This window comes from Lithobates pipiens, unplaced genomic scaffold (assembly GCF_037356315.1).
Source record: "Lithobates pipiens isolate NorthernLeopardFrog02 unplaced genomic scaffold, aLitPip1_a1.2 Scaffold_16, whole genome shotgun sequence".
NCBI lineage: Eukaryota > Metazoa > Chordata > Amphibia > Anura > Ranidae > Lithobates > Lithobates pipiens.
In genome coordinates this window covers 650,058,100-650,085,121 of record NW_027507748.1, presented here as the reverse complement: position 1 = coordinate 650,085,121, position 27,022 = coordinate 650,058,100, and the positions used below count along the sequence as shown (strand labels likewise).

General features: G+C 44.2%; 1 protein-coding gene across 3 annotated transcripts in view; it reads left to right on the top strand.

Annotated features, from left to right (window-relative positions):
- The window catches only part of DYNC2H1 (dynein cytoplasmic 2 heavy chain 1), a 694,454-nt gene that overhangs the window by 560,769 nt on the left and 106,663 nt on the right, over nucleotides 1-27,022 (top strand). For all 3 annotated transcript variants that reach the window (XM_077484358.1, XM_077484357.1, XM_077484356.1), the window contains one exon: nucleotides 26,599-26,808. In XM_077484358.1, coding sequence (XP_077340484.1) covers nucleotides 26,599-26,808 — 210 coding nt within the window. The remainder of the gene's footprint in view (nucleotides 1-26,598; nucleotides 26,809-27,022) is intronic.

The following is a 27,022-nucleotide window of genomic DNA, read 5'->3' as shown; positions in this document are numbered from 1 at the left end:
TCTGTCCGATGCCATCTGGCTGGCTTATGTCAGACATGCATGCTGGAAAAGCCGACTTACTCCCAATTAGTGCTCTTAGCCAATGGCAGAGAGAGCTGATAAAAGTGTTCTGGCTGGGGGGGGGGGCTTCGTCTACCTGTCAGAACACAACAGCTCAGCTGGGGGAGCTCGCTGTACGAATATCGGTCTGTTAGTACAGCGTCTCCATCTCCGAGCTGAGAGTTGTTTTGTTTGTTTTTTTCGTTCAACCTGCGAGGTTGAATGAAAAAAAAAAATCAATAGTATGTACTAAGCTTAAGCATAAAGTAATACGGATATCTAGTAGCCAATCAGTTTCTAACTTCAGTTTGTTCAATTAAGCTTTGACAAAAAAAAAAATATAAAATGGAACCAGATTATCTATGCAGAGCTGCACCAGATTTTGCACTCCCCAGTTTTAGTAAATCCTCCCCATAGTCTACCATTTGTTTGCCTGTTTATTGCTTTATAATGTTGACAAATTTTCTACTTCTTGATGAGATTTGTTTGTAACCAGTTGATATGTTATTTCATGGTGTCATGGTCAGGGTGAAAATAGGATTTCAGTATAAGGAAAATCACATCAGGAAAGATTGGGATTGTAAGATTACTTATTAAAAGGTGATATCTATCTATCCTATCTATGACAAATAAAAATACTGTTGATGCACAATTTTTAAAGCGGAGGTCCACCCTAAAGTGGACCTTCCGCTCATTGGAACCCTCCCCCCCCTCCGGCGCCACAATTGGCACCTTTCAGGGGGGAGGGGGGTGCAGGTACCTGTACAGTACAGGTATCTGCACCCACTTCCGGCGTAGATTCTGCAGAAGGTACGCCCCTTTCTGCAAAATCGACGCCCCTTTCCGAAGGTCCCCCCACTGCCTGCTGGGAAACACACGGATCCCAGAGATAGCGGGGACCATCCTTATTGCGCAGCGCGACTCACGCATGCGCAGTAGGGAACCGGGAAATTAAGCCGAAAGGCTCCACTTCCTGATTCCCATAGCCAAGATGGCGGCGGCAGCACCCGAGAGACGATCGAGAGATCGGCTTCGTGGGCGTGCTGGGCGGGTAAGTGTCATTATTTTAAAAGTCAGCAGCTGCAGTATTTGTAGCTGCTGGCTTTTAAAAAAAAAAAACGGCGGAACTCCCGGCGGACTCCCGCTTTAATATGTTTACTCTTGACCATTGCCAAATGGAGAACAGCATTTTACAGCATCCCTTTATTTAAAACATTACTATTCAATGAAGGAGCACACTTTTGCTTCTGTAGTATATAGAAGATCTGCGCAACATCACAAGGGGCCATTCAATGTATTTATTACGTGTATTTGTATTGCACTTTGCATATATTGTATATTCACATCAGCCCCTGCCCTCAAGGAGTTTAAAATGAAATAGAACTATGATACCGTGAAGTAATATGATTTAGCTTGTGAAGCTTTTTGCCCCTCTTTTATCTTTTAAAGGAAGGCAGTAATGTGTTTTTAGTAAATAAGAGATTAAAATCATCCTTGTAGCTTTTCAGACTATTGAGATAAACTCAGCACAGTCATTATGCACTACTGCAAAGCAGGCAACATAGTCTGAATATGTAATGAGCAGATATGTCTCCCCTCGTGTAAATATATAATTACAAACGAAACCTAGAAAATGTGTGTGTATATGCGGGGGGTGGGCTCAATTTTTTTTTGGGGGGGGGGGGATTTTTTGTGCTTGGGTGTAACTTACATTTTTTACAATTAATAAAAATCTTATTTTAATTAACATTTTTTGCCATCACATAGGGGGCAAAAAGTCCCCTATGTGATGAATTCTTTGTGAAAGGTGAGACATGCAGGGTCCAAAAGACCCTGCATGTCTCCCCTGAATTGAATGCAATGCACATCACACTGCATTACATTCTTTCCTGGTCTTGATGGCAGGGGAAACTGTTCTTGGGGACTCAGAAATTATGTCACGTGTCACCTCCAGGTCCAAAACTAGAAGGGGAGGAGAGCAGAGGTGTGTCCACTCTCCTCCCTCCCCCCAGCCCCTTGTACCCGGTGCCACCTGCTGTGCCAGTCCCACAGAAGGGCAAACGGAGCCCGGGGTACCCCATGAGCCCAGTGGCCCACGGGGTGTGGGGAGCATTTGGGTGGAAGGCAAGGCACCTGGTCGAAACTTCTGGTCACAGTGGCGATCTGGTGCCTGGGGTTTGTGGAGCCCTGCCATAGATTGTGAGATCCTTGGGGACAGGGACTAATGTAAATGTACAATATGTAAAGCGCTGCCTAAACTGTTGGCACTATATAAGTACAAGAAATAAAAGCTTTTTTTTTTTTTTTTTTTTTTTAAATGACACAAAAAAAATAACTTGTCCCTCAAATGTAGGTTAGCCATGTACCGCTGTGTCCTGAGAACTATAGTTCTGGCATTTGTATTTTATAGCAGGAAATTTAAGGGCTATATGTACCAACTTTACAGTGATCATTATATCATTATTCAACCTTATCTGCTGGCAGTGAGGTGCACACATAATCTGGTGCAGCTGTGCATAGTAACCAATCAGCTTCTAGGTTTTATTGTCAAAGCTTAAAAGGATTGTAAAGTAAAAAAAAAAAAATAAATAACAAACATGTTATACTTACCTCCACTGTGCAGCTCGTTTTGCACAGAGTGGCCCCGAACCTGGTCTTCTGGGGTCCCTCGGCGGCTGTCTCGGCTTCCTCCTACAGGTGCTTCTCACGTTCATACGAGCTCCCTCGCATGGTGAGAAGCATCTGCGGGCGCGCTCCCGTGACACAGCCGGCGGCTTTAGCCGCCCGCTGTATCACACGGCCCCGCCCCCCGGCGCTTCGCGTCAGTGGATGTGATTGACAGCAGCGCGAGCCAATGGCTGCGCTGCTTTCCATCCATCCACTCCAGCCAATCAGCGGCCAGGCGGAACGGTGGAAAGGACGTCGGGGGACGAGCGCGGGACTTTCGAGGGGTGAGGTAAGTAAAACAGGGGGCTCGGGGCGCCGGGACTCTCAGATGTTTTTTCACCTCAATGCATAGAATGCATTAAGGTGAAAAAACATTTACCTTTACAACCCCTTTAATTAAACAAGCTAAAGTTAGAAGCTGATTGGTTACTCTGCACAATTGCACCAGACATAGTGTGCAACTATTTTAGTAAATCTCTTTCTGACTGTTTACAATGTCTGGTTTGTCATTCTTGTCCTCCTTAAAGCAACACTGATGTAAAATTGGAATTACCCAAAAAGCTCTTGCTGAGAAAAAAAAAAAAAGATATCATCCCTTGAAGTGAGTGCCATTCTCCTGGTTTTCTGCTGAACTCACTTCTTTCTCCTGTCATCTGCCACATCACTTCTATATCCTCTAGTGACATGGTGGTTAGTGGCTAGTTATAAAACATCTGGGGTGCCAAGATTTGCCATCACTGCCCTATTATTATTATACAGGATTTATATAGCGCCAACAGTTTACGCAGCACTTTACAACATTAGGGCAGACAGTACAATTAAAATTACAATACAGTTCAATACAGGAGAAATCAGAGGGCCCTGCTCGTTAGAGCTTACAATCTAGGAGGGAGGGTCCAGTTGTTCAAAAGGGTAATAGCTTTGGTGGATGAGCTAATGGAGAAAATAGTGCAGTTGTTAGATGGAGGCAGGATAGACGTCTCCGAAGAGGAAAGTTTTCAGGGATCACCTAAAAGTGGATACATTTGGAGACAGTCTGACAGATTGGGGTAGGGAATTTGTTTACAAAAGCAACTCCCCGTTCTACCATCCCCATGCAGGCCCGCGGTCATGGAGGAAGCGCCGACACGTGTGCCCAAAGCACAGCTTATTAAAGGGGATGTAGCTGTATGCCCTTTTTCCCACTAGTGCCATTCTGCCGACGTACATCAGTGTGCACTGGCTGGGAAGCGGCTAATGAGTGTTTCTTGATGTTTTATTATCTTTTATTTTGTATAATAACTTTTTCATACATACACCTTATACTATCATGGTTCTAACATTCTGATTGGTGTCTGCAATTCTATCTATATCTATCTGGTATCTGTCTCATATAGAGCACTGCTATGTGGAAGGAAATAATACTAGAATATAGGAGAATCCGCCTATAGAAATGTACCATCCATTATGTGATACACCTCCGATCCAGTCGTTTCTCTATATAGACCTACCACAGCATACAGGCCAGTTTTTGTTTTTCAAGGCTCTGATGAAGCGGAAACCCCTTGAAACATGTTATCTGTTCATTTTAACCTTTTTATGGGCATCAATTTTTACAACTTATTTATTCATGAACACATAGTATTTTTATTTGTATATACCAGTGATGGCGAACCTTGGCACCCCAGATGTTTTGGAACTACATTTTCCATGATGCTCCAGTACACTACAGAGTGTCAGAGCATCATGGGAAATGTAGTTCCAAAACATCTGGGGTGCCAAGGTTCGCCATCACTGGTATACACCAATTTGTTTAGAATCTTGATGCATGCATTAGGTCATGTGCCTTTTTTCTTCTTTCATACATAGCCTTTTGGACTTCCCCTAGTCAGTTTAGGCAGCAGGACACGCATGGTAACTTTATATTTATCATATCATTAGAAAATACTACCATCTTTTACTAAGGCACTAGCACAGGAGAATATGTTTTTCTGTTTAAACCCTCCATAAAGAGTACCTGTCACTGCCTATTGCAAGGGATGTTCACATTCCTTCTGACAGCAATAAAAGTGATCAGTGATTTTTTTTTTTTTCAAAGGGACAGTGTAAAAATAAAATAAGAAACCAATACGCATGCCCGGCGGGTGCGATGACCGCCGGGCACTTGCGATCACTCGTGATAGAGTGAGAACCAGGATCTGTATGTGTGTAAAACACACAAATCCCAGTTCTGTCAGGGGAGAGGAGACAGATTGTGTGTCGGAACAACGATCTCTGTCCTCCTCTAGTCAGCCACATCCCCCCACAGTTAGAACACACCTAGGGAACCCCTTAGTCGCCCCTAGTGTTAACCCCTTCCCTGCCAGTGACATTTATACAGTAATCAGTGGCTATTTATAGCACTGATCACTGTATAAATGTCAATGGTTCCAAAAAAGTGTCTGATTTGTCCATTACTAGTAAAAAAAAAATATTTTAATAAAAATGCCATAAATCTATCCCCTATTTTGTAGATGCTATAAGTTTTGTGCAAACCAATCAATATACGCTTATTGCAATTTTTTTTTTTTTTTTACTAAAAATATGTAGAAGAATATATAAAACTCTTTTTGGATATTATAGCAAAAAGTACAAAATATTGTGTTTTTTTGTCGCTTTTTTTGTTTATAGCGCAAAAAATAAAAACTACAGAGGTAATCAAATATCACCAAAAGAAAACTCTATTTGTGGGGAAAAAAGGACATTTGTTTGGGCGCAACATCGCACAACCGCGCAATTGTCAGTTAAAGCGACGCAGTGCCGTATCGCAAAAAATGGCCTGGTCATTAAGGGGGAAAATCTTCCGGAGCTGAAGTGGTTAAGGTCTCTGAGTTTTCTTGTGTTGTGCTGTATATCTCCATTATGTCTTTTCCTTACCTCCTGTGCAGATACACAACAGGAAGTGAAAAAGAATCCCATCTCCTCTCAAAGTAAGGGCCGGTTCACACTATTGCGATGACAGACATCGCATGTAATTCGCAGCGCACTGCTGTTCACATTACATGCCATGTCTGTGCGGGTGTGATGTCAGCCATGCAGATAGTATGGCTGATATCGCACTGCATTCGGTGCAAACACGCACAGGACCCTTTTTTCTGTTCGGACCAGAATCGAATTGCATGTGTGTTCACACATATGCGATCTGATTCATGTCCGAACTGTCATTTCACAGTGCGATATGCGAGTAGAAATGGGGGTGTCGTTAACATATAATGACACTCCCTCAGCAGTTTGCATATGGCAGTGTGGGGTACGATGCGGGAACCCGCAGTTGATTAGCAGGGTTCTCGCATAGCAATAGTGTGAACCGGATCTAAAGGAAAAAGCCCCTAAAACATCATTATCACTATAATAGATGGCCCAATTGAACAAATTGTGATACATAGTTACCTTACATTGCTTTGACACCTCCCAATTCAATGTGCTAAATAAATTTCCTTTGTTTTAGAAATGATACATACTGCTAACTGACAGCCATCACCTTTTTATTCACCTTTGAAATTGGATTTGTAACGTCTTCCATTGTCATATGGTGTTTGCACTATTTTGTCAGCTCCCTTCCCAACAGTATGGTATACTCTGCACACCTTGGAAATCATTGACGTGTTATTGGAGAGAGAGAGAGAGAAACATTCCCTCGGTCTTTATAAAACATAACCCATGTATCCTCAAAATGAGAGAAACTTATATGTTTGTAAAGGGAAAATTAGGGGACAAGATTCTTACCCTAGCAAATGTATATTGCCCCAACAAAAACCCTATAAGATATCTGAAGATAGTGCTGGGGAAGTTAGAGGAATTTAAGATGGGGGATGTGGTCCTTGCAGGAGATTTCAACTTTTGTATGGATCCATCTTGGGACAGTACGTCCTGTGCTAGGGGGTTAAACATGAAGGCTCGGAAGATGATTAAACTCTGCCTGAAACAACACCAAATGATGGATGTATGGAGGTTGCAACACGAAAAAAAAAAAGATTACACCTTTTTTTCCCACGTACACGGGACGTACTCCCGGTTGGACCACATACTAGTTGACCACAGATTGATGGATCTTGTAATAGAATCCAAGATTGGAATAGTTACACTGTCAGATCATGCTCCGGTGTCAGTGAGGATGAGGATACTCGATATGCAGAGGCTTCCGTTCACGTGGCGCTTGAACGAGAGCCTTTTGCAGGACGAGAAAATTGCGGAGGCAGTACTAAGGGAAATTGAATTTTATTTCTCTGTTAATGATACAGAAGAAATATCGGGTGCCTCTCTATGGGAGGCACACAAAGTATATATTAGGGGTATCCTCATCTCCATGGGCACAAGGAAAAAAAAAGAAAGACTAGAAAAAATCGAAAGTCTAAAAGAAGAGGTCTACAATCTAGAACAGGCCCATAAAAAAACAGGGGGGCAACAGCAGAAATATTTCCATCCTCTGGTGACTAAACGAGAGGAACTTAAAGATATGATGGAACAGGACTCAAAAAGGACATTGGATAGGAGAATCAGAGAGAGGTACTATCAGGGAAATAAAATAAGTAGATATCTAGCTAGGCAGTTGAATAGGAAGAGTGGGAATAATTTCATAGACAAAATTAAAGATAAGGACGGTAAGATGACCCACACATCCAGGGAGATATCGGAAGTGTTTAAGCAATACTACGATGCTCTGTACAATATAAGCCAGAAAGGGGCAAAAGATGTAGGGAAAAAAGATAAAACCAAGGAATTTTTGAACAAAGTGAAATTACCGACTTTAGACGAGAATGATAGAAGCGACCTAGACAGACCCATTACAGAAGAAGAGATTTACAAGGCGTTGAAAGATACTGCCACTGGGAAAAGCCCGGGACCAGATGGTTTCACGATTTCTTATCTGAAAAAATACAAAGAGACGCTGGTCCCTAAGCTTTGTAATTACATGAATGGTATAGGTAAAGATTTTGCGTTGGGAGGTGAGGCCCTGCGGGCTTCAATCACGGTACTGTTAAAGGAGGGTAAGGACAGTACATTGTGTTCTAGTTATAGGCCAATAGCCTTACTAAACGCTGACACCAAATTATTCGCCAAAGTCTTAGCATCGAGGCTGAAGGATAGGATGCCCGACCTGGTGCACCCGGACCAGGTCGGATTTATCCCTGAGAGGGAAGGTCGGGACAACGGAATACGCTCGCTGCTCCTGCTACAGGCCTTAAAAACGAATGGGTCCCCAGGACTACTCCTGTCGATAGATGCTGAAAAAGCATTCGACAGGGTAGACTGGGGATTCATGTTTGAAACTCTGAGAGTGATGGGCCTGGGCCCAAGGCTGATCCAATGGATCAAGGCGCTATATAATCACCCTCAGGCTTCAGTGAAAGTGAATGGGCTGTCTTCCTCCCTTTTTCAAATGGAGAATGGCACCAGACAGGGGTGTCCGTTGTCCCCCCTTTTATTTGTCCTGTCTATGGAACCATTACTGGCCTCTATCCGAGAGAACCCAGACATAAAAGGGGTCACGGTTGGGGAGGAAGAGCACAAACTCGCAGCTTATGCGGACGATGTGCTGTTCTATATCTCCAACCCAAGGATCACGATTCCGAACCTGTTGAGGCTACTGGAAAAATATGGGGAAGTCTCGAATTTAAAAATAAACCTCAACAAGTCCGAAGTCCTAAGTATCAACATTGAAGGACAGGAAAAGATTAGACTCCAGGAGGAATTTAGATTTCCATGGCGAAAGGAGATTAAATATCTAGGAGTCTACCTCTCCAATACTATTAAGAAAATATATGTTAATAACTATATACCCCTATTAGAGGAAATGAAGAGAGAATTAAAAAAAATCACAATTAGCCACCTCTCCTGGTTAGGGCGGATCAATGCGGTCAAAATGGTCTTGACCCCAAAGATTCTATATAAATTTCAAATGCTGCCTATATCGCTCCCCCCAGCTTTCTTCAGGACCTTAAAGGGACTGATTTCAAGGTATATTTGGCAACATAAAAAACCAAGGATAGCCTTCGCGGTATTGAGTAGAGAAAAAAAAAAGGGGGGCCTGGCCGTCCCGGATTTCAAAAAATACTATAACGCGGTAGTACTTACTCGAGTGGTAGAATGGGGAAAAGAGGTAAACAATAAAAGGTGGGTAAAAGTAGAAAAGGCAATGAGTCAAGCACAGTTAGGACGAATTATTTGGAACCCCCCTCAATATAGGTCAATAGGGCCAAATACACACGTAATAACACGGATTGCTCTTAGATTATGGGACAGGACACATGCACAAAATAAATGGAGTTATAATTCACCTTTGATTTATTTAAAAAACAATGATTTTTTTATGCCGGGGAAACAGGAGGTGGGGGGAAACTGGATAATAAACAACAATGCACAAGTAAAAGATATTATTTATAGAGGTAAAATAAACACGTTTCCAGCACTAAGAATGAACACGGAACTTATGAGTATAGACACTTGGAGGTATCTTCAATTAAGACACTTTATATTAAAATTGCCCCATCCAATTAGAAGCGAGGAAGACTATAGACCTCTCGAGCGGCTTTGCCGTAGAGAGAAATCAAAAAATAACATAGGTCAAATATACAAAATCTTATCTGCGGGGGTAGAACGGGAGGGCCCGCCTTACATTAAAAAATGGGAAAGAGAACTGGGGACTCGATGTTGCACTCAGACATTGGAGAAAATAATGAAACTAACACATAGTGCGACGGTTAACCACAAGCTGATCGAATTAAACTATAAGTGCCTCGCAAGGTGGTATGCGACCCCAGACAAACTAGGTAAATTTGTAACCGCGCAATCCTCAGAGTGTTGGCGAGGGTGTAAGACAATAGGGACCATGGCTCACATCTGGTGGGACTGCCCGAAAATTAAAAAGTATTGGAAGGAGGTGTTAGAGCTAATAAAAGTTGTGACAAATAAAGAACTAGTAGAAGACCCCTGGACGGTACTGTTTCACGGGACCGAAAGCTCTGTGAGACAGTATACGTCTTCTTTAATTCCCATACTGCTCAGTTCCGCAAAAAGTCTAATCCCTAAAAAATGGGGGGAGACGGACAGTCCCAAAATACGGGACTGGATACTTAAGGTAAATGAAATACAGAACATAGAATGTACAGAGGGAGAGGAGGAAGATTGGGTAGTTGGGGAGGGGCGTAAGGATAAATGGGTAGCATGGTTAAAGTTTAAAAAATCCTGGAGGTATGTGGAAGAAATGGTAAAATAAGTCTGGGTAAGATAAATATAGGGTTGACGAGGCAGGATATTTCTCCAAACCCTCTGCAAGACAGGGAGGGGGGGGGGGGGGGGGGGAGGTGGGAGTGGGTAAGGAATTGTTTATTTTTGTATGTATAAGATTTTAAGAAAAGAATGAGATATAGATTGAATGTATTTTCACTGTACCCTATGTCTTATTCTATGTGTAAAGGGAAACAAAAAAAAGAAAACTAAATAAAGAATTTAAAAAAAAAAAAAAAATGAGAGAAACTTTACAAAAGTAATAACAAAGATTAAACCTGCAAGAATTTTCCCTAATTTTCATTACTTTCATTATACATCAGTGACAAAAATGTATCTTTTTGTGCACCGCAGAGCGTTTCACGCTCCATCCTTGGAATAATATTGCCAATTAAATGATACAATGCTCTTTAAACCAATGTCTGTCTTGTCTACTGGTTTTATATTGTTTCCGCTGAAGCGCTGTGAGTCCATTTATTATAATCAGTTATGCTTCAGAATAAAATAATTGAAAGTGTGTAGTGACCCGTTTATCTTCCCTGGCGTTCACTATATACCTCTGTAATTAATGTCAGAATTTCTATTAATTAAATTTGAAATAAGTGTGCGTAGTGTCATTGCAGAAGTTTAAATGAGGACATTGTCACGTTTGTAGACATTTTAGCACGTAGTGCGGTAGCAATGAAGGGCTGGGATCTTTGGGCCAGCAGAGAAATCGCAACCCTTTCACAGCAATTGGTGGACTTAGCCAGGTGTGGGTGTAGTTTTAAAGGGCAAATTTTTTCTGACCAACACCTTTTCAGATGGAAATTCATTATATATGTTTAAGACTAAATTCACCTTTTTATGCAGGTAAGAAAAATGTGCATTTAATGTTTTTTTTTGTAGGAGCCTGGAGGCATTGCACCGGTGATCAACAGATCGCTGGTTCCAAGCAGGTCTCCCGCAGACTGTGAGCATAAGCGTCTTGTCTATATTCCCATCGCATTAGTTCCTGGATTACAAACTCATTGGTAGGGGATGCTGTAGCGATTACCAGCTGCACACTAGATATAGCTCAGATCAGTACACATGTTCACCAGCACACCATGGATCTTCAATTGCAGTCCAAAACTTTATTGCAGAAATATCACATCACAAAAGAATCAATGCAACATTTCAAAGCTGCTTAGCAAGGGTGTTTTGTGATATGATCTTTCTGCAATAAAAGTTTTTGGACTGCAATTGAAGATCCACGGTGTGCTGGTGAATATGTATACTGATCTGTGAGTGTAAGCTGTCTGCCCATACATCGTACTGGTGGGCAGTTTCACACTGACAGGAAGAATTAATGAACTACTAGAGCGCTCAAATGCACCGTGGAAGTTTGAGAACTACAAGCCGACATCCGCAAAGGATGTCGGTACTTGTAGTTCATTCACAGAACTCAGCCACGCTCTTTTTAAAAAGTGACAGCTTGTACGGGGAACTTCTCCAGTGGCGTTGCTAGGCAGGTGCGGGCCGCACCCAGGTGACATCCGCCAGAGGGGTGACACCCGTGGGTTAGTGGCACCACCAACACCGCCTGCTGCATTGTGTACCGCGCCGCGCTTGTGTCCCTCAGCGGAGCGGAACTAAGCCGCCTCCCCCTCCTCTCTGTTTACATCCACAGAGGAGGAGGAGCCAAGCTCGAGGAACACAACGCTGTGTGTGTATGATTACTGCTGTTCTGAGGTCTGTAAGGGGTGGGGGTCTGCACAGAGGGGTGTCTTCACTGGGGGGTGTCTGCACTGGGGGGTGTCTGCACTGGGGGCGGTCTGCACTGGGGGCGGGTGTCTGCACTGGGGGTCTGCGCTGGGGGCATGTGTGTGCACTGGGGGGTCTGCACTGGGGGCAGGTGTCTCCACTGGGGGGGTGTCTGCAATGGGGGGTCTGCACAGAGGGGGGTGTCTGCACTGGGGGGTGTCTGTACTTCTGGGGGTCTGCACTGGGGGGGTCTTCACGGAGGGGGGTGTCTGTACTGAGGGGGGTGTCTGTACTGAGGGGGGTGTCTGTACTGAGGGGGGTCTGCACTGAGGGGGGGGGAGTCTGTAATGCTGGGGGTCTGCACTGAGGGGGGGAGTCTGTAATGCTGGGGGGTCTGCACTGAGGTAGGGGTGTCTGTACTGAGGTGGGGGTGTCTGCACCGATGGGGGGATCTGCACCGAGGTGGGGGTGTCTGTACTGATAGAGGGGTCTGCACTGAAGGGGTGTCTGTACAATATATGCAATCCCCAGAAGCTAGCTACACTATCATCCCCCCCCCCCCCGCCCCCGACTCCCCCCCCCCCCCCCGGGCAGGTTAAAAGATGCGTATAATTTAAAAAAGAAAAAACACCCCGGGGGCCACCTATAAAGAACAGAGAGAAATAAGTGTGTTTTCCCTGTATGTTTGTAATGAAGAATGAGTATTGTTATTGCAAGTACTAATTAAGCAATTAACAGAGAAAGTTAATTGCATGGTGTAAGCTACATCAACATATTTAGGATGTCATGTATAACACACCAAATAATACCCAAGACGACGTACTGTCTTTCTACGTATGCATGCTTTGGCAATCATTAGTTCTGTTTCTACAGTTCATCAACTAGCAATGCCAGATTATAGAAAAGAGGGAGAGAAAATGCATCAAGATTCAACTGTAGAGTGTGTCGGGAGAGAGAAAAGGCAGGGAAAACAGATTGTGAAGTGTGGGGAAATAAGAGGTAGTTAGGCTAGACTTATAAGGAGTAGAAAGGAGGCGTTGAGACTGGATTGTAGAGGAGAGGGAGAGAAGAGTCAGAAGAGTCAAAACTTTTTTTTTTTTTCGGTTAGAAATAGAATGGGGAAGAACCTGTGTCGAGATGTTTTCGGTCCCCATTGTGGGAGACTTTCCTTTACTTCCTGTTCTTCCAAAAAGTGAAAGGAATATTTGCCAATGGGACATGACATAAAAAAAGCGTGAAGTTCCAACTCTCTCAACACTATCTAGAACTAAAGAAAAAAAAATTGTCCAGAGTTCCACTTCTTGTTGCATGTCAATTATCTCATATTATCTTGCTCAGTCTTTACAAAACGTATCGTCATATCATAGTTACATAGTTAGTCAGGTTGAAAAAAAGACACAAATCCATCTAGTTCAACCACAAAAAAAATAAAAAATATCATCATACAATCCCATATACCCAATTCTATACCCACAGTTGATCCAGAGGAAGGCAAAAAAAAACCAGCAGAGCATGATCCAATTTGCTAAAGCAGGGGCAAAAATTCCTTCTTGATACCCCGAGAGGCAATCGGATTTTCACCAGATCAACTTTACCTATAAATGTTAGTACCCAGTTATGTTATGTACACTTAGGAAACAATCCAGGCCCTTCATGTATAACTCAAAACAGTACAGCTGTAATGAACAAGTATAGACGGCCATGGGTCTGTTACAGCTCTGTGTATAAGAATGCATAGTATAGTTGCAGTATGTGAAACGGAATAGCTGACATATGGGGAGTCCATTAGCTCGTTTACCTTTTAATTATCACCTATCAAGCAGTCACAGAGGAATGTTTCTTCCCTGGAATTAGCGTGAAGAGACTCGGGCACAGATCTTAAATATAGACATGCCATTTTTTTCCTCTCCCTCCGCATGGATTAATTGAATGCTGAATGTATGTAAATAGTGCTTGACTCATTCCCCATATTTTTTATTAAAACTGGGGAAAAAAATGATAATAATTATTAGGTTCTAATTTTTCCTTTGCTTTTATCAGAGGCAGCATGCTGATATTATATAAGGTCTGAGGAGGTGGGTCCTTGTCACTTTCTGTGCACTGAACCCATATATCAAGCAATGATGATATCCTTTCAGTCAATCTCTAAACTACAAAATCCACCCCATAAAGAGAGGAGGATGTGTTTGCAATGTAAATCAAGAGAGCATCCTAGTGTGAGTGAGTTGTCACCCTAGGACAGGACGTGTGTTATTCACAGGATTACCAGGGGAAAATAATGGTGGGAAAAAAAACGCAAAAAATTGAAAAAGTAATGCAGCGACTACATGAGAGGACTGGTATACCACAACAAATTAAAGTCCACCCCTAGGCACATCTAGTTACATTTTTTGAAGAGCTCCTCAAGTAATAAACAAAAAAAAAAAACGAGTGGTAATATGAGAATCCAAAATGTAAAAAAATAGCTGCACTTTTGGTTGGGCTTTAAATTTTTGTTTTTGGGTTTAGATAATATTTAAGCTCCATTTAAAGTGTATGTAAACCCAGTCACTAAAATATCATATACTAAAAACTTTAAAACCAAATTCCTTTGGTCTTTCAAACCAGACAAGAACCAATGCATGAGTCTACGGGGTACAATAAGCTGTTTTTTGTTTGTTTTTGTTTTGTTTTTCTGAAGTCATGGGCAATAGATTTAAAAGAAAAGTTCAGTAATTTAAAAAAGAAAAACAATTATACTTGATCCATGCTGCATCTATCCCTCCACCTGCTCTAAGACTGAGAACTGAGCAATCAAACACCACTAAGTCTTGGTCTTCAGTTTGCAGAGAGCCTGCTGTCTGCTTTGCCCCTCTAGTGCTCACTGGAGCGCCAGGCTGTGGAGGGGGTGAGAGCATCTGGCTCAGGCTCTGGCTTTCAGTGCCTTGCTGAGACCTAAGATTAAATAGTTTTCTGCCAATGCTAGAGTCACCATTCAAAGATTTGTATAGTGCAATTATATCCCTTCCTAAGCGCCTGTTCTCTAGGGAGAATATATTTAATGTTTGTAGTCATTCCTCATAACTGAGGTCCTCCAGTCCCCTTATTAGCTTTGCAGCCCTTCTCTGGGCTCTCTCCAGTTCAAGGACATACTCCCTGAGGACTGGTGACCAAAATTGGACAGCGTGCTCAAAATGTGGCCAAACCAGAGTTTTTGGTAAAGTGGTAGAACTATAGTTTTATCTCTGGAGTAAACTCTCTTTTTAATGCATGCTAATCTGCTGGTCTTGTTTGCTGCATTGCATGCTATTGCTCAATCCGTGATCTGTTAGGACCCCCAGATCCTTTTTCATCCTCAATTCCCCAGAGGGTCTTCCTCTGGCAAAGTTGATGGGTTTGGCTCCCATAAACCATCAGGCTCTGCTCTCTTCTGCAGGTTTAGGACTAAATTCACACTAGCCTCTTCCATTTAAATAAACCAAATGCAAGAGGCTAGTGATTTATTTGTAACGTATAAACAAATGCTGTGCTTTTCAGATCATGTTCTGCTCAATTTATATGTATTTGCGTTTAGAGTATCTAATCTGCCTCTGTACAGAATTAAATTTCCTCTAAACGCAGCTTAACTGAATGCAAAAACACAAGGTTCACGATTTAAAATTCATTTAAATGTGTTTAGAAATGTCTTCTAAACATATACAGTTTAAATGCATATATGTCATTGCTAGTGTGAATAAGACCTACAAAATGTTCCGCTTTGGTGCATTATTGTTTTCTCAAAAAACAAATCTAATGCCGCGTACACACGATCGGACTGTCCGGCGGACCGGAATCCATCGGACAATTCGATCGTTTGTGGGCTCTAGCGGACTTTTTTTTCCCCCCCAAAAGTCAGACGAACCTAGAAATAAAACATGTTTCAAATCTATCCGACGGACTAAAAATTGGGAAAACCGTTTGTCTGTATGCTAGTCCAACGGACCAAATAAGACGCAAGGGCAGCTATTGACTACTGGCTATTGAACTTCCTTGTTTTGTCCCGTTTACGTCATCACATTCAAAATGAACGGACTTTCAAACGCACTTAGTCCGGTCGTGTGTGGCCATGTCTGTTTTGTTCAGAAAGTCAGTCGGACCTCTGTCGAAAGTCCATCGGGAAGACCATCGGACCTAGTCTGTTGAAAAAATCCGGTCGTGTGTATGCGGCATAAGGCAAGATTTTGCATCTGTGCATTTCAGTAACTACTACACGTGGTAACAAATTACGCTCATTGCATTGCATCCATTTCAAACGGCACCCTAATGTACACTTCAACACACCACAATCCCCATTACACCACATTATCTGCATGTTGTAATGTACTATTTTGAAAAAAATAAAAAAAGTTGCAGGTCCATTGAAACCAGCATGAACAGCCCATTCTGAATCTGACCTCAATGTCTGAAGAAACTATTTACAGCTGAAATCCAGGTTAAGTGAAAAAATAGCAATTACAATGAGGCCACCATGCTCTTTGACCCCACAGGACATGGGTGGGCCCTTGCTGTCTTCAGGTACAATGCAGGACTGATAGTATGATGTTAGATTTCCTACCACTAGCAGAGTGGTGAAGGTAAAAGGCTTTGTACAGCTGCTTGTTCCTTTCCTCCTAGACAAGACTAGCAATTTAGTCCCTGCCCATGTGAGGGTCCCAACTGAAATTGTATTTTTTTTTTACATAACCCAGGGTTCAGTGTAAAGTATATATTTTTTCCCCAAGAGTTTTAAAGACAAGTGGAAAAAAATAAGACCTTGTTCCTGAGTGTGTGTTTCCAATTTGTCCCCTCTGACAGGAAGTAATTGAACATTGCCTCAGAAATTAATCACAACAAAAATACTAGAATCTCCCACTTTGGCCCTGTGTTAATATCATTAATCTGCAGCACTGAACTGATTTCACAGCAGTCAAGGTCAAGGAGGGCAGATTTCATAGGTCCTCTTATTCATGTGAAATTTTGGAAATGCAATATTTCCATTAACAGCTTTACTGCTAAGAGCAGAAGATTAGAGCCTGTCGGATCACAAGGGAGCTTCAAAAGAGAAGAAAGGCTGGCTGTCCTTAACTTATATGATGTGAAATATACATACTGCATTCCCAGGTATAAATAAAATATACAAAATGGCCTAACTAAATTAGATCAAGTCTATTTTGGCTAGTGTCAAATACTATGGATTTTTTTTCTGTAAGGTACATATCAGACTTTACTTTTTCCTTGTTAAAGCCCAAACTAATTTTTTTTTTTTATTTGATCAGAGCAAAGAAGTAGCATATAGCCTCTGTTGGGTCCTCTTATGGCTGATTTCACCTGCCAAAAAGAATGTTAATGGGGACATAAAGTCAGAAGAGAACTACATAAAAGGGAAACGGACAGTAATAAAACCCTGCAAAATTGTTAACCTATAATTCCTTTATTATAATATGTCTCCATTTTCCTTAAAGTGTAACACCACTTCCCCTCTGAGTGGTTTAGATGCATTGCAAAGGTTTTTTTTGCATTGCATGCGCCCCCTAGTGGCCGTTTATGCTACCGATGTAGCATAACGGCGATTTGCGCAGCCGAACCATGCTGCCACAGTACAACTGCAGCGGTTGGTCGGTATGCGGTTAAAGTCCACTATACACAATGTGCAAACAGTGGGGTTGATTTACTAAAGACAAATCCACTTTGCACTACAAGTGCACTTGTAAGTGCAGTCGCTGTAGATATGAGGGGAAGCTCTGCTGATTTTATCATCCAATCATGTAAAAGCAAAAATGCTGTTTTTTATTTTTCCTTGCATGTCCCCCTCAGATCTACAATGACTGCACTTCCAAGTGCACTTGTAGTGCAAAGTGGATTTACCTTTAGTAAATCAACCCCAGTATTTCACTGTGTATATAAGTGAAAAATAAGTATCAGTTCTTCCACTGATCTATCATTTACTTCTGTGTGAATATCACACATATACAGGTGGAATTCCAACGTGTCCTTGCTGAATCCTTCACCATAGAGTTCGTAAAAGCTCCAGCTGTGTAGATCCGTCCACAGTTTAGAGAGATTGCAAACCCACTGCAATGATATGCAGTTCAGATATACAGTAGAACAGTCATATGAGCTTGTTACACAGTATCTTCCATGCTATCTCTCTCCCATGATGGTATGGTAAAACTGGACTTCACCTCTCCACCAGGGGTAATACCAGCACCTCTACCTGAAGCCAAATGCTTTCACTGGCCACCGCTAGTTAAACGTTGGTAAAGACACCTAAAGGCAAATCCACTGAGCATTACAAGTGCACTTGCTGTAGATCTGAGGGGGACATATAAGGGAAATAAAAAAACTGCATTTTTGCTTGTACATGGTTATATAATAGAAATCAGCAGAGCTTCCCCTCATTTCAGATCTTCCCCTCAGATTTACAGCAACTGCACTTCCAAGTGCACAGGGGATTTGCCTTTATTAAGTCAACCCCAAAATCATCTTATCCTTTTGAGCCTTTATTGGACACATGTATTTTTAGGTCAAAAATTATTTTCAGATCTTTAAGAATCTGTGTGACACTCAACTGTTTGAAACAGTTGCAAATTCATCTGTAACAATATTATTCTCTTCAACCATCTAGTAAATCATATGGGTTTGGGGGTTAAGTAATTAAGTAGGCCAATACGTATTCTACATATTTGTATAATATATTTTTATAATATAAAAAAATTGCAATAAGCGTTTATTGATTGGTTTGCACAAAAGTTATAGTGTTTACAAAATATGGGATAGTTTTATGGCATTTTTATTAATATTTTTTTTTTACTAGTAATGGCGGCGATCAGCAATTTTTATCATGACTGTGACATTATGACGGACACATTTGACATTTTTGACACATTTTTGGGACCATTGTCATTTATACAGCAATCAGTGCTATACAAATGCATTGATTCTTGTGTAAATGACATTGGCAGTGAAGGGGTTAACCACTAGGGGGCAGTGTAGGGGTTAAGTATGTCCTGGGGAGAGATTCTTACTGTGGGGGGGCATGGCTACGTGTGGCACATCACTGATCTCTGCTCCGATCACAGGGAGCAGAGATCACTGACACTGTCACTAGGCAGAAAGGGGAGATGCTTGTTTACATTAGCATCTCACTGTTCTTCCTCTCCATGAGACGCTCGCGGACATCGAGTCCACGGGATCCGCGACCCGATTCAGGGAGCTTGCCACGGGGCACGCGTGTGCCCGCAGGCCGCCTCTTAAAGGGCAACGTACAGGTATATCGGCATGAGGTGGTCGGCGACTGGTTAAACACATTTTTTTATTTTTGTTAACTGAGAAAAAAAATTCTGATCACTTTTATTGCTGTCTGAAGGAATGTAAATATCCCTTGTTGACAGTAATAAACAGTAACAGGTACTCTCTATTAGGGATGAGCTTCGTGTTCGAGTCGAACATACGTTCGACTCGAACATCGGCTGTTCGCCCGTTCGGCGAAGTCCGAACGTTTTGGTCCGTTCGCGCCAAATTCGTGTGGCGCTCACGGCCCACAATGCACTGCGATGGCGCAGTCCATTGCTGGCTCATGATTGGCCAAGCATGCACTGTGACCCCACATGCTTGGCCAATCGCAGCGCCAGCAGCGAGGAGAGCCATGATTGGCCACAGGCAGGATGCCTGTGGCCAATCATAGCTCAGGCTGTGTAGTACATGCCCCACACTATATAAGGCCGCCAGCGCGGCGGCCTTGTGTAGTGTGTTGGCGTCTGAAGCAGTGGGTGTTCTGTGTACCTTCAACACAGTACACACCGATCGTTTTCGGCCGATTTTCGATCTTGCTGTTGTGTAGTGGTTGTTGTCTGCGTGCCCTGACCGCAGTATACACCGCTATATTCACCTCACCTATATAGCTAGTGATCTATCTTTTATAATAGAGCTTGCAGTCAGTAGTGTTAGGAGCTTGTGCGTGCTGTCTGCGTGCTCTGTACCCAGTACATACCGCTATATCCACCTACATAGCTCTTCTCTATTTGAGCCCACTTGCCATCTGCAGGAGTTATTGGAAGTTGTGTGTGCCTCCAGCACAGCACAGTATACATCTGTATATACCCCTTTATCTCTGGTGTTCTATAATAAAGGCATCTGCAGGAGTTAGTGGGTGTTGTGTGCCTCTAGCACAATATACACTACCCAACTGCTTTTTTACCCAACTCCCTTCAGGCCATTACCATGTCTGGAAGGCCAGCAAGGAGAGGCAGACAGGCGCGAGCCGATAATAGGGCAAGCAGGCTCTGTGTCTAGAGACAACAGTGCTGGTCATGGACGCGGTGCATTGTCATCAGCACGTGGCCATGGGACACGCTTGTCCTTCTTTTCGGCAGCTGGACATGTTGAGCCGCAACATGCCAACGACTTGGTAGAGTGGATGACCAAGCCCTCTTCATCCTCCTCATCCTCCTCATCCTCTCTCATCCAGTCTCAGGGTACTAGCAAAGCAGCTGCCAACGCATCGTCTTCCCTCCTCTCAATGTCATCATCAGTGACTCCTTCGCTAGACCCACCATGTCCTCCTGAGGAGTCTCCTGAACTCTTTGAGCACAGTGTTGGGTACATGCTCCAGGAGGATGCCCAGTGTTTTGTAGCCTCTGATGATGACACTCAGCTAGAGGAAGGCAGTAGCGTGAATGCAGAGAGAGGGGATGCTCAAGAAGGACAGCAATCTGGCAGTCATGTTCCACAAGCTGCAGCATACTGCCAGGTTTGCTACAGTGATGAAGAGGGAGGGGATGATGAGGGCACTGACTCCACGTGGGTGCCTGGTAGGAGAGAGGAGGAGGAGGAGGCACATGTCCAACGAGGCAGGATGCCCTCTGGGGGCCAGCTTAGGGGCAGCACACCGACTGAATCACACCGCAGAGCTCTGCCTGCACGTTATTCTAAAAGTTCTTTGGTGTGGGCCTTTTTTGAGACGAGTGCATCAGATCGCACCGCTGCTATTTGCAACATATGTCTCAAGCGTATCTCGCGTGGCCAAAACATTAGCCGCTTGGGCACCACATGCTTGACCAGACATATGTTGACCTGCCATGCAGCTCATTGGCAAGCGTACCTCAAAGACCCACACCAAAGAACAAAGCAGCCCTCTCCTTGCTCCTCATCAGCTGGCATCTCCAACCCCACTAGACCTTCAGTCCTCTCTGAAACCTGCTCTGAGAGGAATGAAGGTGTAGAATTAGGTGTGTGACAGCCAAGTGTTTCCGGGCACTCTGCTAGCAGTACACCCACGTCCGATTATAGCAGGCAAATGTCCCTGCCCCAGCTGCTGGACCGGCGAAAGAAGTTCACTCCCAGCCATCCACATGCCCAGCGGTTGAATGCTAGCTTGGCTAAATTGCTAGCACTTCAACTGCTGCCTTTTCAGTTGGTAGACTCGGCCCCCTTCCGTGAGTTTGTACAATGTGCGGTTCCTCAGTGGCAGGTCCCCAAACGCCACTTTTTCTCACAGAAGGCAATTCCGGCTCTCTACCGGCATGTGGAAGGCAATGTCCTTGCCTCGCTGGACAGGGCGGTCAGCGGTAAGGTGCATATTACCGCTGACTCATGGTCCAGCAGGCATGGACAGGGACGTTACCTGTCTTTCACGGCCCATTGGGTCACTCTTCTGGCAGCTGGGAAGGATGCAGGACAAGGTGCAGTAGTGATGGAGGTTGTTCCGCCACCACGCCTCCAAAATGCTACTATTGGTTGTGACACACCTCTCTCCTCCACCCCCTCCTCTTCTTCTTCCTCCATGGCCTCTTCCAGTGCTCTGTCCTCAGAACCAGCGGTGCTCCGTAGGCGTTCCAGGGGCTACGCAAGTACGCAGGCAAAACGAAGCCATGCCGTACTTGCGCTGGTTTGTTTGGGGGACAGGAGCCACACTGGGGCCGATGTTTTGTCAGCTCTGCAGGGGCAGGCCGAGAGGTGGTTGACGCCATGCCAGCTTAAGCCAGGAATGGTGGTTTGCGACAATGGCACCAACCTCCTATCCGCCCTCCGACAGGGACAACTGACCCATGAGCCCTGTGTAGCTCACGTCCTTAACCTGGTGGTGCAGCGGTTCTTGGGCAGGTACCCCGGCTTACAGGATGTCCCGAAGCAGGCCAGGAAAGTCTGTGTGCATTTCCGCTGATCATTTAATGCCTGTGCTTGGCTGGCTGAGCTCCAAAAGGAGTTGAACCTGCCCAAGGACCGCCTTATATGTGACATGCCCACCAGGTGGAACTCAACGTTGGCCATGCTGCAGCGGCTGCACACGCAGCAGAGGGCCATCAATGAGTACCTGTGTGACTACGGCACCAGGACAGGGTCAGGGGAGCTCGGTTTTTTCTCACCACGCCAGTGGGGCATGATCAGGGATGCATGCACTGTCCTGTCACTGTTTGAGGAGGCTACAAGGATGGTGAGCAGTGACAGTGCATGCATCAGTGACACTGTACCTCTTGTCCACCTCTTGGAGCATACGCTGCGTGGAATAATGGACAGGGCAGGAAGAGGAGGACTTCCTTGCCTCTCAAGGCCCCCTTTATCCAGACAGTGTTCCTGCTGTGCCACCCATCACACAGGAAGAGAGGAGGAAGAGGAGGAGGAGGAGGAGGAGGAGGATGATTGTGTCAGCATGGAGGTGGAGGCTGGCACTCAGCAGCAGCAGCAGTCTTATAGGGATGATTTACAGTCCCAAGAAACACGTGGACTTGTACGTGGCTGGGAGGAGGTAGCTGCGGATCATGTTGTCCTTAGTGACCCAGAGGACTCCGGGCCGAATGCCTCAGCTAACCTACGCTGCATGGCCTGCCTGATCCTGCAAAGCCTGCGGAAGGATCCTCGTATTCTTCGGATCAAGGAGAGGGACCATTACTGGCTGGCCACTCTCCTTGATCCACGGTACCAGGGTAAGGTTGCCGACCTTATCTTGCCATCGCAGAGGGAGCAGAGGATGAGACATCTCCGGGAGGCCTTGCAGAAAGGTCTGTGCAACGCGTTCCCAGAGACTGGGAGGTTACAAACTCCTGGTCCTGGACAACGTGTTGCTGAGGCATCGGTCAGAAGGAGCGGTGGAGAAGGTGGCCGTCTGACTGATGCTTTCAGACAATTTTTTAGTCCGCAGCCCCAAGGTATGATCGGTTCCAGCACCCATCGCCAGCGTCTGATTTACATGGTGCAGGAATACCTAGGGGCAAGGTCAGACTTGGACACCTTTCCCACCGAAAATCCTCTGGCTTGCTGGGTCTTGAGGATGGATCACTGGCCAGAGCTTGCACAGTATGCAATTGAGCTACTGGCCTGTCCTGCATCCAGTGTTCTTTCGGAACGCACCTTCAGTGCTGCTGGTGGCTTTGTTACCGATGACAGGGTGCGCCTGTCCACCGAATCAGTTGATCGACTGACTTTCATCAAGATGAATCAGTCTTGGATCACCCACAGCTACCAAGCACCTGAAGCTGATGTAACAGAATAATTTTCTTTGAAATATCACATCCCTTCAAGACTGCCTATGCTGATGCTGAGTGACTGTCCTGTTATGTTGATTGTCTATCCTCTTCCTCCTCCGCTGATATGTTGGAAGAACATTTCTGGTTCTGGTTGATGCCATCAGCCCAATTTTTCTGCCCCTGTTTAACAGGGGCGTTTAAGTACAATTTTTGATGCAATGCTTTGCAGCAGGGCTAATTCCTGCAATAAAACTAGAGTATATGGGAGAGGTTGCAGTGTCGTGGCACCAGCACCAGTGCCTAAGGCCCAATTTTTCTGCCCCTGTTTAACAGGGGCGTTTAATTACAATTTTTGATGCAATGCTTTGCAGCAGGGCTAATTCCTGCAATAAAACTAGAGTATATGGGAGAGGTTGCAGTGTCGTGGCACCAGTGCCTAAGGCCCAATTTTTCTGCCCCTGTTTAACAGGGACATGTAATTACAATTCTTGATATAATATTTCACAGGAGGGCCCGTTCCTGTGCCCACCCAGAGTAACTGTGAGGACTTATAGTGTTGTGGCACCAGCACCACAACCACCAAAGGTCAATTTTTCTACCACTGTAAAACAATGGCATGTAATTACAATTCTTGATATAATCGTTCACAGCAGGGCTCTCCAGCGCCCACCAAGAGTCACTTTGAGGGCTTACAATCTTGTGGCAAAACCAACACCTTGTTCCGCCATTTCTGCAGAGCATATAGGGCAGGCCCCTACTTTCAAACATCCAACTTACAAACATCTCCTACTTGCAAACGGAAGGAGACAACAGCAAGTGAGATGAAAAAAGATGGACAACAAAACAAATTATACAGGGGTGATAACCCTTCCCTATGTTTTCCAAAAAGCTTAAAAATAGTTTTTTTGACTGGAGCTACACTTTAAAAATGTACCACTTGAAAATTACAAACAGATTCAACTTAACACAACAAACCTACACAGTCCCTGTCTTGTTTGCACCGCCTGTATACTGCTGTTCTGAGTATATAGGGCCTGGGGGCCACACGTATTTCCTTTTTTTAATATGGGTACGGGGTTCCCCTTAATATGCGTACAAGACCCAAAGGGGCTGGTAATGGGCAGGGAGGGCTACCCATGCCATTTTTCTCAATGATTTTCAACCATATTGCAGGAACCAGATATAACATTAAAACCGCAAGCAGCTTTAAATGACGTTATTTCCGTTAAATTTCATTTTGTGCAGGGACTGTTCTAAACACGGGAAACACGTGGCACTTCACAGGCATACTACAGACACCCCCCAGGCACCATATTTAAAGGAATATTTCACTTTTTTTTCCACTTTAATCGTCATTAAAATCAGTGCTCCCGCCAAAACGGCCGTTTTTAAAACTTTTTTTTGCATTGACCCATATCCCCTGGGGCAGGAGCCAGGTCCCCAAATTCTTTTTAGGACAGTATCTTGCATATTAGCCGTTAAAACTAGCACTTTTAATTTCGAACGTTCGAGTCCCATAGACTTCAATGGGGTTCTAACGTTCGTACGAATTTGGGGTCCGTTCGAAAGTTCTGGTGCGAACCGAACCGGGGGGTGTTCGGCTCATCCCTACTCTCTATGGAGGGATCTGGGGTCTATAAGACCCCAAATCCCTCCTTTGCACTTAAAAGTATTCAAAACGCCAAGTTTGGCTGTTTTGAATACTGTAATTATTTAAAATTTGGGGCCTTTAAGTCTTCTGTAAAGCGGAAGTGATGTGAAGACATCACTTCCGGGTTACTAGATCCTGGCCAGCCAGTGGATGTGTTGGCTGGTCGTTCGGGCCTCCTGGTGGAATGGGAGAGCCTGGGCGAGCTGCAGAAGATGGCAGGAGGGGGGGACGTCCCCTCCTGATGCTTGGGATAACCGAGCGGCTTCTTAGATGTATCGGTTGTTATCCTGAGCCAACCGCCATCTCTAAAAAAAAAAAGTGCCTGGGTGCTGCGTGCAGCTGCAGGCATCACCCTGGTATACCCAGCATATTTGCGTATGGTTGGTGTCAAGGGGTTAAACAATGACTGTGGTGCATGTGCAGTGTACAACCTCGGCCTGTTCTCGGGAATATGAACTGGGTGCCTGGAAAATGTTGGTCCCATACACAAATGCGCTAGAGTTACTTCATCCGTTTCAACCAGTAATTGTAGATGGGAAACCCAGCAGCAGGCCAGGAGGAAATAGCAGTAATGGAGGGGGGAGGGTCTTTACATCTCTGGGGGAGGTGATAAGTGTGGCATAATGTACATGTATGCCATGCATACTTGCATATGATAGACTAAGCTCTAGAAACTGCAAAATAATTCCACTACCATTGTGTCTGTGAAAATCGTATCTTCAGTGCTAAATCTTTCTCAGAATTTGGCAAATCTGTCTTAAGCCAGCCATAGACGGTTTGAATCCCTGCTGAACCAACCAAGGTTATTGGGCAGGCTGAATGTTCTCAAGTTGTTTGGTTTATTAGCAGAACCAGCTTGTTGGATTTTAGATGCGATTATTTCTAGCAGCTGTTATAGCCTCTAATAATAATCACTGTGTTCTCCTGCCGGGGATGGCTTTCCCTGCCCCCCTGCAAGGAGACTACAGTGGCTCAGTGGGAGGGACTCCCACATCAACATTGACCCATGGTTGCAGGAAATAAAATTGCTCTAGCAATGGCTGGCTTTAATTGGCTGCCCAGAATTCCAGCCACAGGGGCTACAAATACACAGAAAAACCATTGCATATGCTTTGCTAAATGAAAAGCACCTAGTTTGCGTCTAATTGTGTCGCTAGTTTGCTTTACAAATGTCCCCCAAGGTATGTATTTAACACCAAGTTGACACACAGCTTGTTCCAAATTTTTTATGTAATTATTGTACATGTATGAACCCATCACATATATTAGTCTAAACCAGGGGTGGCCAGCCAGTGGCCCGTGGAGCCCTCTGATGTGGCCCGCGACCTTTTGACACGATCTGTTCCGGCACGATCAGAACCTCCGTTCACCTCTATTGAACCACAGATGTAAACAAACTTGTGCCCATTTACACCCACCTACCTTCAATCCGATAAACAAAAAAAAAAAGACAGACAGAAAGGGGGATTCCTTCCATCTGGGCAGATCTTATCTGACGGCCCATAGAGTTTACCGGGCGGTGTCTGTGTCAGCTCTGCATATGCGGAGTGGACTTGGACCTGTTATCCGCCCGCTCATTGTGGCCCGTGACTAGTTACCAAGTTGCTTAAGTGGCCCTCGCTCTTCAAAACGTTGGGCACCCCTGGTCTAAGCCATACTAGCTGCTCTTTTGTTTAGTAAATATTAGGTTGTTCTAGTGTGTAGTTGCTCTTTAATTCTATCACATCATGCTTTACTATTTAATACAGTATATCAGCCATATTAGAGCAGAATTGGTGAACATTGTAAAATTGTATGAATATTTGTTTTCAGAGCTCCAACCTGATCCATCAGAAGGTGTCCCCTCCTACAGAGCGGCATGGGTCACCCATCTTGTCATTCATCATCCTGGAGCAGTTCAGCGCTATCCGCCTAGTACAGAGTATTCACCAATCTCTGGCGGCTCTCAGTAAGGTCATACGGGGAACATCGTTGTTGAGTTCTGAAGTACAGAGTCTCGCAAGTGCTTTACTAGAACAGAAGGTAAGTGAATATTACAGGGCTTATTAATAAAATCACTTCACTGTTTTTTATGTTTTGTTGTTATTGCCAAATGAAAGACTGGCAATTTTTTATTTCAAAGCCCTGTTCCAATGCATTTAACATTGGATTAATTATCAGATTGAATGAAACAATTATGCGTAACTACGTATTTGTATAAAAATTGCAATTGAACCATGACTGTAAATAAGGCTGC